This window comes from Acinonyx jubatus, chromosome A2 (genome assembly GCF_027475565.1).
Source record: "Acinonyx jubatus isolate Ajub_Pintada_27869175 chromosome A2, VMU_Ajub_asm_v1.0, whole genome shotgun sequence".
Lineage (NCBI taxonomy): Eukaryota > Metazoa > Chordata > Mammalia > Carnivora > Felidae > Acinonyx > Acinonyx jubatus.
The window spans coordinates 76,546,690-76,565,840 of record NC_069383.1 but is presented as its reverse complement, the minus strand read 5'-3'; the positions used below and the strand labels follow the sequence as shown (position 1 = coordinate 76,565,840).

The window sequence follows — 19,151 nt, the reverse complement described above, 5'->3', positions numbered from 1 at the left end:
TCTTCAATAGGTATTTACATCTTGGAAATTAAATGTGAAACTTCTAATTATATTTTCCTCTTGTTGTCAAAACAGAAAGTCTAAATAACTGGGTTATTTCTAAAGTCAAATTTTCAAGATTGCAATGAAGACCAATTTTCATTTGAATCTGTATTTCTCATTGTTTAATTTAAAAAATTCCCAAGTACCATTCAGTCAAAATTTGTTCATTTCTACTTTAAAAAGGAGATAAATAGAAATTAAATGAATAGGTACAAATAGGACTGAAGATTTCATTTTGATAGCTTAAAAGATCACTTTAGGAGTCATCGGAAATGTCCCTTTTTAAAAATAGTATTATGCTCATGAATCAAGTCGGTGTGAATTGAGGCTCACAGACCTTATCCAGGGCCACCTGAACCACTGCTTCACTTTCACTGTCCAAGGCTGATGTGGCCTCGTCCAGCAGGAGGATCTTGGGGTTGCGAACCAGGGCCCGAGCAATGGCGATTCTCTGTTTCTGTCCACCACTCAGCTGGGCCCCTCTCTCTCCAACCAGGGTATCAAATTTCTACAACACAGAAGATAAAGGCGGTTAGCAAAAGAACAAGCTATCTCAGGTCACATTTTAAGATGGGAAGTAATCCCATAAACAATCCAAGGCCCACAGGTAATACAGTCCAGTTCCTTAAAATTTAGCAATAACCAACACCATTTTTTACAAATATGCCTACTACTAGTTGATGGTGCTAGAGCTTGAAAATCTGAAGGAATCTTGATCTTTCTTCTTAGAAGGAAGATCTATTTTTTTAGTAGATTCCTAACTTCTTATGCATTAGCCAGCATTCTATTCTTTCAATCTCTAGCATGGCAAAGATCAAGGAAGACTTACATTAGGGAGTTTCATGATAAAGTCATAGGCATTGGCTTCCTTGACAGCTTTCTCAATCTCCTCCATGGTGACATTTTCACGTCCATAGCAAATGTTTTCAGCTATTGTAGTGGCAAACAACACAGGTTCCTGACTCACCACACCAATGATTTCCCGAAGATATCTCACATTTATGGTCCTAATGTCCTGTCCATCAATACTGACCTGAAATAAAAAGTAAGTGTGATTTCCATGCATTGCAGATTTTTAATGTGAAATTTGCAATGGTAACTGCTGATTGCTGCAGCGTCTAGTTCAGCAAGAGTCACCTCACCATGCCATCTGTGGGGTCATAGAGCCTCTGCATCAGCTGCACTGTCGTGCTTTTCCCACAGCCACTGTTCCCAACCAGGGCCACTGTCTGCCCACTCTGAACCTTCAGGTTGAGGCCCTTCAAGATCTAACAGAATGAATGAGAAATAAACTTAAGGGCAATACACAGATATTGGGACTATGAATTGACAGTTCAAGTCAAACCTAGGGTTAAATATACATTTCTTTAAAATCACTAAAAGAAAGTATCAGAGACTCCTCATCCAATACATGGTGGAATCGCTCATGAATCATTTATCATTGTACCTTAACTTCTTTTCGAGATGGGTAACTGAAGTGAACGTTTTTGAACTCCAGATTTCCCTTAATATTATCTGGTTTGTGTCCGTTCTTCGAATAGCTGTCAATACTTGGTTTCTAAACAGAATAAAATTTCAGAAGGTTTTTGTGGAGAGTTGGATAAAGCGATAAAGAGGTTGACTTTTAATTAGAAAAACATTTTGAGAGATGTATCAATGGCTAGCCCAATCTTACATTATCAATTATCTTGAAGATTTCATAAGCCGCTCCTCTTGCATTTGCAAATGCTTCAATGCTTGGGGATGCCTGTCCAACACTAAAAGCCCCAATTAATACAGAAAAGAAAACCTGAAGAATGTGAAGGAAAATCATTAAGTTACTTAGTGTTTATTACATTTTTTTCCATACATCTTCCTTCTAACATAGCTAATTAAATGTTATTTTTATTTTTTTCAGCTAATTAAATTTTGAAATGGCAAGGCAACTTATGAATACTGGGTATTAAAAACATTTTAACAATTTAAATACTTTAAAAAAATTTTTTAACTTTTTATTTATTTACTTATTTATTTATTTATTGTTGAGAGAGAGGGAGAGAGAGAGAGAGAGAGAGAGAGAGAGAGAGAGAGAGAGAGAGGAGGAGACAGGGTGTGAGCAGGGGAGGGGCAGAGAGAGAGGGAGACACAGAGACTAAAGCAGGCTCCAGGCTCTGAGCTGTCAGTATAGAGATCGTGTGAGATCATGACCTGAGCTGAAGTCGGATGCTCAACTGACTGAGTCACCCAGGCGCCCCTAAATATTTTTTTGATTTATAATGCAGATTTAGTCTTACTTGCTCAGTGAAACAATGATATAAATTCCACAGGACCAAAATATAATAATAATTCTAGTATATATTTATTTAACGGCTAAGAAGTTTGGTTTAGATCATCAGCAGGGTAGAGGGGAGACAAACATCAATAGGAGTGTTAGAAAACCAAGGTCCAAATTTGCAAAAGTATGCAGGATTCTGTCTGTTTTCCTTACCTGGCAACCTCAGAGTTGTATCAAATGAAACAGTATATATGAAAACACTTTGTAAATGATAAAGCATACATCTAGGGCATTATTCTTTATCGGGTTGTCTTCTTTCCTTCTAACAGACTGTGTTCTCTTTGAGGTCTGATAAATAGGTTTTCTATTTTTCATTTTGCCAAAATGAAAATGTTTTTCTTCAGGGTTACAGGCAACTAGTATCACTATTCATTTCTTTCTAAGTCACACAGATATTATATTACCCAATAATTTACCCAGAAGGAGTTTTGCTAAGTGATTCTATATTCATTTTCTCATGTTAGGACTTACAACTACACTGAAAAGTTATGGCAAAGTAGTCCTGACATTTTCATCTGGCAAAAGAGGTAGCATAAACCTGAAGTCTAGGTGGCTACCCCAAACCACACAGCTAGTAAGTGGCACAGCTGGAATTTGAACCAAGTCAGCCTGATTTCAAATCCCATGTTCTTACTCATATTCTGCACACTTCCAGTTTGTGAGGAAGATCTAGGATCAGTGAACACAGGATTTTAAACTGCTTATCGGCATTACAATTAAGTAGAACACATTTCTTATTGCAACCTAGGTTCACCAACAACATTACTATCCTAATAAAAGCCTTTTGGTAAAAGCCATTCTTAACTAAATAGCCTTGCACCTTTTGGATGAGACAATTATTATATCCACATTACAAATCTGGTTCCTGAAGTATTTTAAGGGACTTAACAAAATATGGTCTGGGTACTAACAATATACCTGTGCTTGGCCTACGAAAAAGGAACTGGGTCACTCTTCTAACTATGTGCTTTATTAGATCAAGATACAGATTGAGCTTGGTTTATGAACCATTTCACCATTTTTAAATAAAAGAGGGTAACATCAAATGGCAAGCTTTCTGTGCTTGTACAAAGGTCTGTAAGGCAGAGAACCTCTAAACAGAGTATTTTTTAAGGACGGGTAACAATTAATACTTCCATAATTTTGCAAGTTGGACTAGCTGTCATTGAAAAGAATTTGAAAAATAGTTAAACTGTGTATTTTGCCATTTGTTGCTGTGAAGAGTAAATTGGAAAGTAAAATCGAAATGCTTAGCATGGAGCCTGACACAAAGAAATAATTTCAACAAATGAAAGCTCATGCTACAGAGGTTAGTAATGTTAGTATTATTTAGGCTGCAAGAAAAAACTACGCCAGGGATCTGCAAAAAAGACAACATTGGTTACTCAATACATCTAATTGCCTTTCCACTTTTAATCTAGTAGCACATGACTCTTTGTATTACTCAATAGTTCTTCAAAATCTATTCTCCAACATCATTCAAGCCAACACCACTCAACTTCACTGAAGTTTTTATGAGAGATTCACTTCTTAACAAAACATCACTTACAGTGAGTACTTGTCCAATAGAATATTCATGGGAGAGGACCAAGGAGGTCCCGTACCAGAATGCCAGGGCGTATGATGCATAGATCAACAGGAAAGCGATACCGATAGAAATGTTGGCTGTGATAGCTTTCTTTATCCCAATTCTTTTAGCTTCTTCTAAGTTTTTGTTGTACCTGGGAGAAATAACAAAATCTATCACAAATACTCATAAATCATAAGAAATGAGCCAAGATAACATGATGGTTATGAAGTACTTAGAATGTGCCCAGCCCTGTTGGTAGGTGTTTTACATGTATTTTCTCCTTTTGTCCACACGTTGACCCAATGATGTTAGTATTATATTAATCCCTTCTTGTAAAAGAGTAAATTGAGGATTACAGAGATTAAATAATTTGGGGGAAAGTGTTACAAAAGGTTCTTTCTGGCCTTAACAATAGTAAAATAAGGGAAATTATGTTTAGCAAAACTTCCAGAATTTGCATTATTTCATAGTCAAGACAAAAATAGAAGCTATGAAAACATCTGTTTTTCCTTCATAATCTGCACGTCTTTTAAATTAAATAATAAAAAGCAGATATAATGCTAGAAAGTGCCCACCACAAGGAAATCCCTTAAATCTCTGAATGTTTAAGGAAACATTAAGGAAAATTCTTCTTTTTTTTATGTGGGCTCCATTAGCTTATCTTCATGTCTCTTTTCTTAAGAATCTCTGTAAATATAGAGTCAAGGTAAAATTATTACAGAAATAGGATAGATTATAATTGAGTCTTAAATCTGTCTTCATCCTTTTTAATCATATCTCCCTGGGAATTTAGAACATTGCCTTGCAGGAGGAAAAAGTTCATAGCTACTGAAATGAAAGAACTTACTTGCATACAGAATTCATATGTTGAGGTCTTTGATCTGTAAAAGCATAACTACATAAATATTATGTAGTATTATATTTTCTTTGGAGGATTCACTCTGTTAGTTGGAATGTACAGCCAAGGTAAAGTCTTGCTCCGGTAAGAGCATGCCTTCTTTCTTGCCTTCATGACTTTTTTTAACTAGCTACTGTACTAATTAAAAGCATGCCAAATGTGATTTACATGACTACTATGTCTACTAAAGACGGAACTTAAACAGAACTTTAGAGTAATAAAATAGTAAATTATTAGAGTTTCTCTCTGCAAAAAACCCAACTTGCCACTTATAATCTTTGAACAAAAACATTATTTTTGAGTAACGTGTTTCAATGATTTATCTATCTATCTATGTATCTATCTATCTATCTATTTCCCACTTTTTGAGTTGACCTGAGACAAAAGACATTACCAGGCATGGACAATACATGATTACAAACAAGGAACTTTAATGCACATGACCCACACCTTTATTGTTATTTCCTTTACATCAGTTCTTGCTTACCGAGACTAATGCAGAAATCATTTCAATGACATGTTGTGGTACCATGCAGCCAGAGGAAACACTTTCACGGGAAGAAGCAACAATAAGGAAGAAAATCATTTAGATACCAGAAAAGAAAATGAAAAAAGGAAGAGGGTAAGGAGAAAGGAGAAATCGACAATACTACTTTTACATAGGCCTTTTGATTAGCATTTTAATAAAAATACCACACTATAAAACCAGATAATAAAATCTACTCATTAAAAGCATTAGTATGAGGATGGTAATTAAAGTGACACTCCTAGAATGGATTAAAGATACACAACAAAAACAATGATATTTTGAAAAAAATTCTTAAATATTATGAAAATATAGATCAGTGATATAAACAGCCACTTACAAGAGCAAGAAACAATTTTAGTTAAGCAAGAGAAATAAATACTAACAGGTAGGACATACACAAGAGAGGAAAATATCATTTTAAAATTAGGAGAATAAAGCTATTCTTATACTACTGAGTTGAATTTCCTTTTAAACTCTCGTTAAATTTCCTTTCCAAGAAAGCCAGCTTCCTCCTGCACCTGTTAATTGGGAGAGAAAGTCAAACTAAGACCTTAATTACCTGTCAATGCAGAAGCAGAGAAAGGAAGGGAAAGAACTAAAAAGAAAACTGAAGGGTTGGTTACATTTCGTCTAAATATAATTTCAGCAATCCTACTTCCAAATTATATCCGAAATCTAGGTACTTCTCTCCCCTCTCTTGCCTGCGGTCTACCTCAGGCCACCATAAGCCTTTTCATCTGGGCTACAACCACAGCTGGTCCCTGTTTCCAATCTTTAACTGCTCTCCTCCAATCACCAAACCAATTACACACAGAGAAATGATGTTAACATATTATGTGGATACTCATTCCTTTGTTAAAACCCTGAGCCCTTGGAGTAAAATCCTACCTCCTCACCATAACCGCCACTTCCTTCAAAAGCCTTTCCATCTCCCCTCACTCAACACAGCTCCAGGCATATAAGCCACATTCGTGGTATTTTCTAGAATACATCAAACTCTGCCACCTCAGGAAATCTGGAAGACTCTTCTATCCCTAATCCCACGAGGGCAGGCTTTTCCTCATCCCTCAAGTCTCAGCCTAGATGAAATATCCTCAGAGAGGACGTGACTGCCACAGCCTTCCCTGACTGCCATATTTGAAGTAAATTTTCCCTCCTTGCTATTACAGCACACTCCTTGATTCTTTCATAGTACAATTTAAAGGTCTGGGGCACCTGGGTGGCTCAGTCGGTTAAGCGGCCGACTTCGGCTCAGGTCATGATCTCGCGGTCCGGTCCGTGAGTTCGAGCCCCGCGTCGGGCTCTGTGCTGACAGCTCAGAGCCTGGAGCCTGTTTCAGATTCTGTGTCTCCCTCTCTCTGACCCTCCCCTGTTCATGCTCTGTCTCTCCCTGTCTCAAAAATAAATAAAACGTTAAAAAAAAAATTTTAAAGGTTGATAATTTAATTAATTTCATCAATGATTTCTTTTTTACCTTCTTTTCTTTCTTTCCTTCCCTTCTTCTCCATCTTACTCTTTGGACTAAGGATCATAAGAGGGACAAGGTTTTCTGTTTCCAATTCACTACTGAAAACCTAGAGCCTAGTGCAGTGCATGTGGTAGATATTGGCTAAAACTATTGAATGAATGAACTTTCAAGAAATGGCCAACCTGGAAAGAAACTTATGCCAGCATGTTGTAGTCCTGAATCTACTCTTTATTTAAAGGCAAAACCAATTTCCAATTTGCCAGCAGAGAATGTCCTTTCAAAGATACATGCCAGTAACTAATGTCTTCTGAATGAATGATGCCACACAAAAAAATGAATCTTTGAAAACAGCTGTGTACGCCCATTTGCTTATTCTTATAATAAAAATTTGATCCCCATCTTCTTTAGGTAAAAAAAAAACCTTACTGTGCCTAATTAATGAAAACAGTTAAACTAAAAACAACAACGAACACCTCAATTTATTTAAACTTTTACCGAACTAAAATAATCAGATTTATCTAAGTTCTGAAGATTGGACTTGACTCGCATGATGTCCTTTCTCTCTTTACCAATGTTATTTACATCCCATACATAATTATAATTTTTATTTCTAATAATACCTTTTTAAAAATTATCGTATTCATCAAATTTAGGATGTCATTAATTGTAAGAAGTTAGTGTTATTCTGTTATTTTATGTAGCATTAAGGAGTTTAATAGCATACTTCAGGGGCACCAGGGTGGCTCAGTCAATCAAAGCAACTGACTTTGGCTCAGGCCATGATCTCATGGGTCGTGAGTTCAAGCCCCGTGTCGGGCTCTACACTGACAGCTCAGAGCTTGGAGCCTGCTTTGGATTCTGTGTCTCCCTCTCTTTCTGCTCGTACCTCGTCCGCACTCTGTTTTTCTTTAAGATAAACAAACATTAAAAAAATTAATAAAAAAAATAGGACACTCCATATACAGCTGGGAGTCAAAGGGCTACAGCCTCAGTATAGTAAGCACATGCCCCAGGGAAAGTGACAGCAAGGGAACTTGCATGTCTCAACCCTGGCATCAGGTAAAGTGAGGAAAAACAACTCCCTGAGAATCGGAACCACAGGCAGTTACTCATGCAGGTCTGAACTATAAATTCACACTGCCAGTGTGGTTCAAAAACTCCTAGACATATAATTTAATGTAAGGTGGTCTCAGGTTAATAGTGTCCCCAGTGAATGGCAGAAGCAAACACAAATCCTGCAAGAGCTGACTTCAATCCAGACCCACAGCAACTATAAGATGGCATTGATTGTAAGATTTATCTCAGTTTCAGAACTGTGAGAGAAAAATGTGCATCTTAGAATTAATGACATTTTATATGTTTTCTAATCATTCATTGTTGCTTCACAGCAATTTTCTCTGAATTGTGATCAGGTACCCAGAGATCTCACTGAATATTATTAGTCTGCAGAGGCTACTGGAATTTTTGTGCATACAATCATACCATCTGTGAATAATGACAGTTTTGCTTCTTGTTTTCAATCCTTATAACTTTTATTTCTTTTTTTTTTCTTTTCCTTTTATTATTCTTACTCTTATTTATTTCTTTGGTCTTATCTAGAACCAGTTCAACACTAAACAGAAATGATGCTAGCAGACATACTTGTTTCATTCATCATTTTAAGGAATGCTTTTCACATTGTACCATTAAGTATGATGCTTCCTATACATCTCTGGTATATACTTTTTATTGAATCAAGAAAATCAATTATTGCTCCTGGTTTTATGAGTTTTTGTCATGAATAATACATAATTAATTCTTTTTCACCATCTGTTAATACAAAATCTGTATTTTCCTTTCAATCTGTCAATATGACTAATTATATTAATAGATTTCCTAATGTTAACCATCTTTGCATTCATGGGATAAAGCCAGTAAGTTCAAGATTTCTTTAATCTGATGATATTTTTTACATGGATTTGTTTAGCTAATAATTTATCTACACCTTCTGCATCTATGTTTTAGGTTAAACTGCTTTGTTAATTTTCCTTTCTCATGTATCTGTCTTATTCTGGCATCAAAGTTACACTAGCCTCAAGATGAACTCACAACTTGCTATATATATTTCTTTCATTCTCTGAAACAATTTCTGAGATAGAGTCATCTCATTCATGAAGTTTTAGTAGAACCTTTCTGTGAAATTATCTGGACTCTGTGGGTTTTGCTTGTTTATGTGTGTATATAAGGGCAGGAGTAGAGATTTTAAACTTTGGATTCAATTCCTTTAATGATTGTTGGCCTACTCAAGTTTTCGTCCTCTCAAGTGAGAGTTTTAGCCTATATTTTTCTAGGATATTGTCTACTTCATTAGGGTTTTATAATTTATTAGTATGAAGCTATACTTTTAACTTTATTTTTTATTTTTAAAAATTGACATCCAAATTAGTTAGTATATAGTGAAACAATGATTTCAGTAGATTCCTTATTGCCCCTTACCCATTTAACCCATCCCCCCCACAACCCCTCCAGCAACCCTCAGTTTGTTCTCCATATTTATGAGTCTCTTTTGTTTTGTCCCCCTCCCTGTTTTTATATTATTCTTGCTTCCCTTATGTTCATCTGTTCTGTGTCTTAAAGTCCTCATATGAGTGAAGTCATATAATTTTTGTCTTTCTCTGATTAATTTCACTTAGCATAATACCCTCCAGTTCCATCCACGTAGTTGCAAATGGCAAGGTTTCACTCTTTTTGATTGCCGAGTAATACTTCATTGTGTATGTATATATATATATACACCACATTTTCTTTATCCATTCATCCATCGATGGACATTTGGGCTCTTTCCATACTTTGGCTGTTGTTGATAGTGCTGCTATAAACATGGGGGTGCATGTGTCCCTTCGAAACAGCACACCTGTATCCCTTGGATAAGTGCCTAGTAGTGTAATTGCTGGGTCGTAGGGTAGTTCCATTTTTAGTTTTTTGAGAAACCTCCATAGTGTTTTCCAGACTGGCTGCACCAGCTTGCATTCCCACCAACAATGCAAAAGAGATCCTCTTCCTCTGCATCCTTGCCAACATCTGTTGTTGCCTGAGTTGTTAATGTTAGCCATTCTGACAGGTGTCAGGTGGTATCTCATTGTGGTTTTGATTTGTATTTCCCTGATGATGAGTGATGTGGAGCATTTTTGCATGTGTCGGTTGGCCATCTGGATGTCTTCTTTAGAGAAGTGTCTATTCATGTCTTTTGCCCATTTCTTCACTGGATTATTTGTTTTTTGGGTGTTGAGTTGGATAAGTTCTTTTTAGATTTTGGACACTAACCCTTTATCTGATATGTCATTTACAAATATCTTCTCCCATTCTGTCGGTTGCCTTTTAGTTTTGCTGATTGTTTCCTTCGCCTTGCAGAAGCTTTTTATTTTGAGGAGGTCCCTGTAGTTCACTTTTGCTTTTGTTTCCCTTGGCTCCAGAGACATGTTGAGTAAGAAATTGCTGCGGGCAAGATCAAAGAGGTTTTTGCCTGCTTTCTCCTCGAGGATTTTGATGGCTTCCTGTCTTACATTGAGGTCTTTCATCCACTTTGAGTTTATTTTTGTGTATGGTGTAAGAAAGTGGTCCAGGTTCATTCTGCATGTCGCTGTCCAGTTTTCCCAGCAGCACTTGCTGAAGAGACTGTCTTTATTCCATTGGATATTCTTTCCTGCTTTGTCAAAGATTAGTTGCCCATACGTTTGTGGGTCCATTTCTGGGTTCTCTATTCTATTCCACTGATCTGAGTGTCTGTTCTTGAGCCATGAAGCTGTACTTTTTAAAAATAAAATGTATTTTTATCTGTAGCAATTTTTTATTACTTTTTTTATTCCTGATTAAACTTGCAAAATACTTGGTTATTAACTAGTCTTTTCAAAGAATTAGTTTATGGATTTGTCAAGCCTCTGCTTTTTTACATTTATTTTCTATTCAATTGTTTTTTGCTGTTTATTATTTCTTATACTTCCTTTACTCTGTTGTTCTTTTTCTAACTTCTTAATTTGGATGCTTCATTTGTTAATCTTCAGCAGTTTTTCATTTCTTCTACCAGATACCCTAGTGGTATCATGGAACTAGGATTTGTTTTTAATGTGAAATACTCAGTTTCGGGGAGACAGCACTCCTTAGCTCACAGAATTTTGTAAATTCAGATCCTAAGGGCACCGGAGAGTGAGTCTTGAGGTTTTGATTTCTATGGGGAGATGCTTTCCCCCAGCTCAGAAACTGGGCAGAAGCAGAAAAGCTGTATTTGTTTCCCTATGTTGGTGGACATATTCTTTCTCTGGTCTACCTTTCCACTGAGAAAAACTGGAAAAGAATCTGAGCTCAAAACTTCCCTCTGTGTTTGCTCAAACATTAACTATTCAGAAAAGAGTTTTCTGAATCATCTTTTAAATAGTATGCCCTATGACTCTAACAGAGTATTTTATATCCCCAAATAATATTTACCCAACTGGTATATTAGATATTTTGTTTATTTGTGATCATCTGCACCTTTCCCCTCCCCTTGATAAAATTTAAGCTCCAAAAGAGGAAAGCTGTATTTGACTGGATGCTTGCTTGACCATTAGGCAAGACTTCTCATTTTACTAGTCAGACATACTTTAAGGCAAAAGCAAAAACCTTACCAAAAATTGAGAGAGAATACAGTACTGCTTTCCTTTGAACAATGGTAGGTACCTAGTCTCAGAGGGCATCTTTGTGGGTAGGAAATATATATTATGAACACAAGTATACTAAAAACACATAGGTACACTATAAAGAATAATTATGCCATGAACACCCATGTCAGCACACAACTGAGGTCAAGAAACAGAACACACCAGAACCACAGAAGCCCCTTGCTATGAGTCTTAATCTAATTAACCATGTCTCATCTCCCCCAGAGGGAACTATTATTCTGACTTATAAAAATTCCCTTGTTTTTCTTATGGCTTTACCAACAATGTATAATGTTCCAAACACTATAGTTCACTATTCCTAACTTCCAAATATACATATGTTCATAACATTAAAATGCTCTAATATCAGAAGAGTAGAACATATATTCAATTTTAAATAAAGTCTGTCACTGTTTAGAAATCAATGGATCTGATGAATATTATACACTGCAATAAATTACTATCTACATTCTCATAAATCTAATAAAAAGGGACAGTTGCAAGAATATACTAAACAACATATAATAAAGATTTTGATCTTTTGTACAAAGGTGCTTTTTAATTATATTTTTATCTTCCAAAAGCATCACATAACTGATTAGGTGCCTGGGCAAGAGGGGAAATGAACCACAGATTAAAATGTCTCCCTAGATCTTACACAAAATACTCATTTAGTCTTAGAGAACCAAGTATTAACTTGATGGGGAAAATTATCATCATATATAAAATATGTTAGCCTTAAGAAACCATTTCATTGTCACTACCCACCTAAGACATTTTAGAAAATGTTTTGAATTAGCAGATATAAGAGGAATACAACTAAAATTACAACTTTTCCAGAATATTAGCTATGCTGTATGACATCAAGGAAGCTATTAAAAAATATATACACACACATACACACCCTTATACTCAACACTGTCAACCTGAAGGGCATATCAGATGACAGAGAACTTAACATTTCTAGCAACTTAAAAAAAGAGACTCAAACCTTTCAAGTTCTTTCTTTTGTCCTCCAAAGGCAATCACAGTTCTAATGGCTGCTAAGACCTCTTCAGCTACTGCTCCAGCTTTTGCATATGCCAAGAGTTCTTTATCAGTAAATGAAGATAGTATCTGTTTAAAAATATAATTTCAGATCATTTGAAAATTTTTAGCAAGTTAATTTTATCTTCTGTAAAAGAAACACAAATATATACACCAACAATGTTTGTATGTTAGTGTATATGTAGAATAATATCTTTCAACTCATCTTTGGTCATAATGTTCTATTTTTTTTTCAAATTTTTATTTAAATTCTAGTTAGCTAACATACAGTGCAATATTGGTTTCAGGAGTTGAATTCAGTGGGTCATCACTTACATACAACACCCAGTGCTCATTACAAGTGCTCTCATCAGTATCCATCACCCATTCAGCCCATCCCCACCCACCTCCCTCCATCAACTCTCAATTTGTTCCCTACCTTTAAGAGTCTCTCATGGTTTTTACTCAAAGGGTACAAAAATACAGATTCGAAGGGGTACATGCACCCAACGTTTATAGCTGCATTATCAACAATACTAAATTATGGAAAGAGCCCAAATGTCCATTGACTGATTAATGGATAAGGAAGAAGTGGTGTATACATATACAATGAAATATTACTCAGCCATCAAAAAAATGAAATCTTGCCATTTGAAACAACATGGATTGAGCTAGAATGTATCATGCTAAGCGAAATAAGTCAGTCAGAGAAAGACAAATATATGATTTCAGTCATATGTGGAATTTAAGAAACAAAACAGATGAACATATGGGAGGGAAAAAGAGAGAGGGAAATGATATTCTATTTTTAAGTATATATATTCACTCTATTAGCCACTTCAAATTCTTTTTGGACTGAGATGACATATAATAAATTAAAATTTTTATTTTTTCACCAACTACCTCATGGATCCTCATCTAAATAAATAAAACAGAACTTTGGGGAGATTTTAAATTTCAGAAAAGAAGGTATATACCATAATCATAAAAACAGGGAAAAAAAGGCATTAATTACATCAAGGAAATATGGTATGAACTGAACACAGCAATTGCTAATTGTTCTCTGGAACAGAAGTATAAGGTGGGAGGCCAGCCACTGACACGTAAACTGGGCTCCCCAAGGGCCCTATTATGAAAATCGTATCAAGTGATATGGGCAAAGGACTAAGGTTACTATTTGTACCTGGAATGCTTATGTAGTCAGCCACCTAAGGGTTGCATGTAAGCAATTAATAATAAAGTATTACACCCTTTCAAAAAGTAATTTATAGGCATTTGTGGACTCATTTATATAAGTCGTATCAGTGAAAAGCTCTAAGTGGTTTTGATTTTAACAGTGTATTTTTTCTTTTGTTGTGTGTGAAAGTAAAAGGAGCTGTGAAGGATTTAAGATGGAAACTGACATGTTGAGTTAACAAATGCTTGGCCATTCTACTGTAAGGAAACTCTGGTTAACCTGATTGATTTAGGAGCCGGTTTGCAGAAGCCGACCAACCACTGGTAAGACTAGCTGAGAACAGAGCAAAACGGGAAGAATTCTTGTGGTTGTACAAAAGGCATCAAGAGTGAACAAAAGTAACATCTGTGTGGTGACATACCCTGAGATCTCCACACTTCTCATTCTTATGCTGCTATTTAATGAACATGAATCCCAGAAGAGAGAACACCTCCCTTTTTCCTTTTATCCAATCAGCTTATTCCATTCAACCTACATACCCTGTGACATCTTGACCCCTTATCCTTATATATACCCAATTGCAGCCCTTCGGGGAGGCAGACTGAGAAATTTTCTCTCACTTTCTTGCTTGATGCCTTATAATAAAACTCTTTTTTTGTGCCACAAAACTGGGGTCAATATTTGGCTTGCTGAGCACCAGGCAACAGACCCTTGTCCAGTAACAAGAATGGGTGGGTGAAAGCAAATGAAAATCTATTAACTGTGTTCTATGTACAGATATGGTGCTGTATGTACCTATCTTCTTTGGTACCCAAAGCAATAACCCACTTATGCACTAGACTTTCCTGACTTCTCAAAGCAACCACAAAGAAGCAAAATTTGCCACACAAAATATGCCCCAACACATATTATTTTAAATTTGTTATTTTTAAGAAATTGCAAACACAGGAAGAAATCCAAGAACCAAGCAGAAATTAGCCTTTTGTAAGACACATATACATGTATAAGGGAAATCTCCATTTGTTTTTTTGTTTGTTTTTTGTTGTTGTTGTTGTTGTTTTGAGAGAAAGAGTACATGAGCAAAAGAGAGCGGGGGGGGGGGGGGGGGAGGTGAGAATCTTAAGCAGGGGCCATGCTCAGCATGGAACCTGACAAGGGACTCAATCCATGACCCTGGGACCATGATCTGAACCAAAATCAAGAGTTGGACACTCAACCGACTGAGTCACCCAGGCACACGTGGAAATCTCCATTTGGAAGAGTATCTCCCTGATGTGCCAAGACAAGGGCGAGACTTTAAATCTCTAGAAACTCGTATTAAAAGAGAAGACAACCAAATACTTAAATCTGCATAACAACCTTACCCTTGCTTATTGTGCCTTTCCTAATAGGCTCCTATAACTGACACCCCAACCCCAAACACCTTCTTTTGTCTTTAGCTGAAGATGGTATTTAAGGTGATGGCTTCAACCATTTTGGGCAGTTATTCAGTTTTCCTTGGTCCCTCCCATGTACACAGGAAGTATACATGTTATTAAACTCTTGTTATTCTAGTGTTAATCTGTCTTACACCAATTTAATTATTAGACCAGCCAGAGAACCTCAAAGGGAAGAAGGGAAAACTCTTCTGCCCCTCCCGTCCTTCCTAGGGTTTCTCCACCACACTTGCCAAAATCATTAATAGTGCTGTATCTGAGTTAGTGTGGTCATTGCCATCCCTGAACAAACAGCTCTGCATAATGTAAGAGGCATAGGCAATACACTTCAGCTATTTTTCTCTGTTGCCCTTGAAACCTCATCCCACAGTGATCACGAGGCAGACAAATACAGAAAGATTACCAGAAATATTTTTGAATTTGGAGTTTCAAAATATGCTATTTTAATTTACTGTTGATATATCAAGTACCATATCAATTACTTCAATAAACCTGGATCTTTTTCTCTTCTAAGACCTTCCACAAATATATATAGGCTTAGGCAACATTATGGTAGAATCTTAAGTGTTTGTTAGTTTCTCTTTGTTTTGAAGAGATCATGTCTTTTCAAAGAAAAAAAAAATCTCCAAACTATTCTCAGGAATATGAAAATGAACTTTTACTATCCCTCTAATATAAAATTATGGAATGGTGATACTTCCATTACAAATAACCACATAAAGTACCACTTACTCATCCTTTCTTCCACAGATGGCCAATTTCTTAACAAAACTTAATTTTTTTAGTTTGAGACATGAAATTGCCATTTTAGTAAGTTGTGTAATATAGGCAATTTTGTATTATTCAAACTAATACATTCAGAAGCAATATTTCTGACCAGATATTTTGATCTTTATCTTTCTCCCATTCTTCCATTTCTCAGTTTAGGTTTTTGTTTTGTATTGATATAATTTATATATGCTTTATTTTTTTTAACTTTTCTATTTCAAGATAACTGTAGACTCACGTACAGTTGTAAGAAACAACAGAGACAAAAGATCTAAAATGGAGTCACCTGTGCTAAGCCTCAAGCCAGCAAACCAAGACTTAGTATCTAACCTAATTGCAGTTTCAGCCTTTCCCAGGAATGTGACATTTAACCAATCATTCTGAAATGACTTGATCAGTACTAATGAAGTCATCTGCATGCCCTTCCCCCAAAGGAAGGTGATCTTGACTGACACAATCTTTTGTTAGAAAACTTTCTCTTTCTGTCCTCTTCTGCGGATAAAAACCTTTCATTTATACGGCTCTTTGGAGATCCTTTCTATTTGTAGATGAGATGCTGCCTGATTCATGCTTCAATGAATAAACCCAATCAGATCTTCAAATTCACTCAGTTAAATTTTATTTTTCAACATACTCTTCATCTAGTGTTCCCCAAGAAAAACATCTTGAAAACTACAGTACAATATCCCAATCAGGAATTTAACATTTAACATTTATCTGTCAATGTTATTTTACATGCACTCACGTGCATGTGATTAGTTCTAAGCAACATTATCATCTCTGTACCTTCATGTGACCAATCATGATACATAACAATTCCGCCACAGGGATCCTTTGGTGCTACTCTTCATAGCCACAGCCACCTCTTTCCTTGCCCCTTGCTTTTCCTCTCCTCTCCTCCCTATCCCTTAACCCTGAAAACCACAATCTGTTTTATGTCATGAATTTTATCATTTCAAGAATACTTATATAAGCTAATTCATAATGTGATGTGACATTTTTGGATTGGCTTTTTTCACACAGCATAATTTGTCTGGAAATTCATTTGGGTTGTTGTGTATATTACTAGTTTTTTCCTAAGTAGTATTCCATGGTATAAATATTCCACAGTTTAATCATTCACACATTGAAGGATATCTGGGGTTGTTTCAGTTTTGAACCATTACAAATAAAGCTGCTAAAACATTTGAATACAGGTTCTGAGTGAACAAAATTTTCTTTATTCTCAGATAAATGCCCAAGAGTACAACTGCTGAATTATATGGGTAACTACATGTTTAGTTTTCCAGAAACTGCAAAACTGTTTTCCAGAGTGCCCTACCATTTTACATTCCCACCAATAATCTACGAGTTATTCAGTTTCTCTGCATCTCACCAGCATTTGGTTTCATTATTTTTTAATTTTATTTTAGCAATTCTGATAGATGTGTAGTGATATCTCATTGTAGTTTAATTTAGTTCTTTCCTGATGGCTAATAATACTGAAGAACTTTTCGTGTGCTTACTTGCTATCTGTATATCCTTTTTGACAAACTGTTTGTTCATGTCTTTTGTCCATTCTAATTGTTTTGTTTTTTACTGAGTTTTTAGTTTTAGGATACTAAGTCCTTTGTCTGGATAAGTTTGCATATAATTATTCCCCAGTTTGTAGCCCATCTTTTCATCCTCTTCACATGGCTTTCAGAGAGCAAAAGTTTTTAGTTTCGATGAAGCCTAATTTATAATTTTTTCTTTCCAAGGATTGAGCTTTTAGTGTCAAATGTAAGAACTCCTTGCCTAGGCACAGATCCTAAAGATATTCTCCTGTGTTTTCTTCTCAAAGTTCTATAGCTTTACATCTTACATATAAGTCTATGATCCATTTTGTTAATTTTTATATGGTGTGAGGTTTAAGTCAAGGGTCCCCCCCCACCCCTGCACCTGTGGATATCCAATTGCTCCAGCACTATTGTTGAAAAGTTCATTCTTCCTTCACTGAATTGCTTTGTATCTTCATCAAAAATAAGCTGGGCATATTTGCGTAAGTCTATTTCTGGGTTCTCTATTGTTTTCATTGATTTATGAGTCTATCCTTCAGCCAGTATACCACAGCAGTAGAGTAAACTTTGATAGCAGACGGACCTGTTCTTCTCACTTTATTCTTTATCAAAATTGTTTTAGCTCTTCTAGGGCCTGTGTCTTTCCATATAAATTTTAGACTAGCTGTCTCGTCTATGTCCGCAAGAAAACGCTACTGTAATATTTATATATTTATAGGAAGTGCCTTATATCTACATACACATCAGTTTGGAAAGAAATGACATCTTTACTATGTTGGGTCTTCTAATCTATGAACATACCATGTCTCTTCAATTACTCAGCCTTGATTTCTTTCATGACCATTTAATAATTGTCACCATACAGATCCTATGTATGTTTTATGAAGTGTATACCTAAGTATTACCTTATTTGTAGTGATCACAAATGGTATTAATTTTAACTTACTATTTACATTTTGGGTTGTGCATGTTTATTGTTACTGTGTAGAAATGTAATTGATCTGGTAACTTGTGACCTTTCTAAATTCAATTATTAGTTCTAGAAGACTGTAGATTCCTTAAGATTTTCACTTGATCCTAGCCAAAAGGCTGAGAAGTGATCCTTAAGATTTCCTACATAAAAAAGTATGCTATTGATAAATAGATATAATTTTATTTGTTCTTTTCTGATCTATATGCCTTTCTTTTTCTTGCCTTCTTATAATGACTAGAAGCTCTATACTTTGTTGAAAAAAGTAGGAAGAGCAGACCTCCTTACCTTCCTTATTCCCAGTATTAGGGAGAAACCATTCAGACTTTCACTATTAAACATGACATTAGCTGTAGGGTATCTGCAGATGATTTTTATCAAGTTGAGGTAATATCCCACCATTCTTGACTTGCTGAGAGGTTTTTTAGTTTGGGGGTTTTGGGTTTTTTTAATCACCAATGGGTGTTGGATATTGTCAAATGTTTATTCTCTGTCAGTTGATATTATCACACAGTTTTTCTTCTTTACCTTGTCGATACAGTGAATTATACTGATTGATTTTCAAATGTTGAGTTAGTCTTACCTAGCTGAAACAAATCCCACTTGGTCATGGTATAGTATTCTTTTTTTTTTTTTTAACATTTATTTATTTTTGAGACAGAGAGAGAGCATGAACAGGGGAGGGTCAGAGAAAGAGGGAGACACAGAATCTGAAACAGGCTCCAGGCTCTGAGCTGTCAGC

The 19,151-nt window shown here is 35.8% G+C and overlaps 1 protein-coding gene across 4 annotated transcripts in view; it reads right to left on the bottom strand.

Moving 5' to 3' along the window:
• ABCB1 (ATP binding cassette subfamily B member 1) overlaps positions 1–19,151 on the bottom strand; it is a 113,227-nt gene that overhangs the window by 54,023 nt on the left and 40,053 nt on the right. For all 4 annotated transcript variants that reach the window (XM_053218511.1, XM_015085874.3, XM_053218512.1 and 1 more), the window contains 7 exons: positions 12,486–12,610; positions 3,906–4,077; positions 1,718–1,831; positions 1,490–1,600; positions 1,185–1,310; positions 872–1,075; positions 380–550 (listed from right to left, as the gene is read on the bottom strand). In XM_053218511.1, coding sequence (XP_053074486.1) covers positions 380–550; positions 872–1,075; positions 1,185–1,310; positions 1,490–1,600; positions 1,718–1,831; positions 3,906–4,077; positions 12,486–12,610 — 1,023 coding nt within the window. The remainder of the gene's footprint in view (positions 1–379; positions 551–871; positions 1,076–1,184; positions 1,311–1,489; positions 1,601–1,717; positions 1,832–3,905; positions 4,078–12,485; positions 12,611–19,151) is intronic.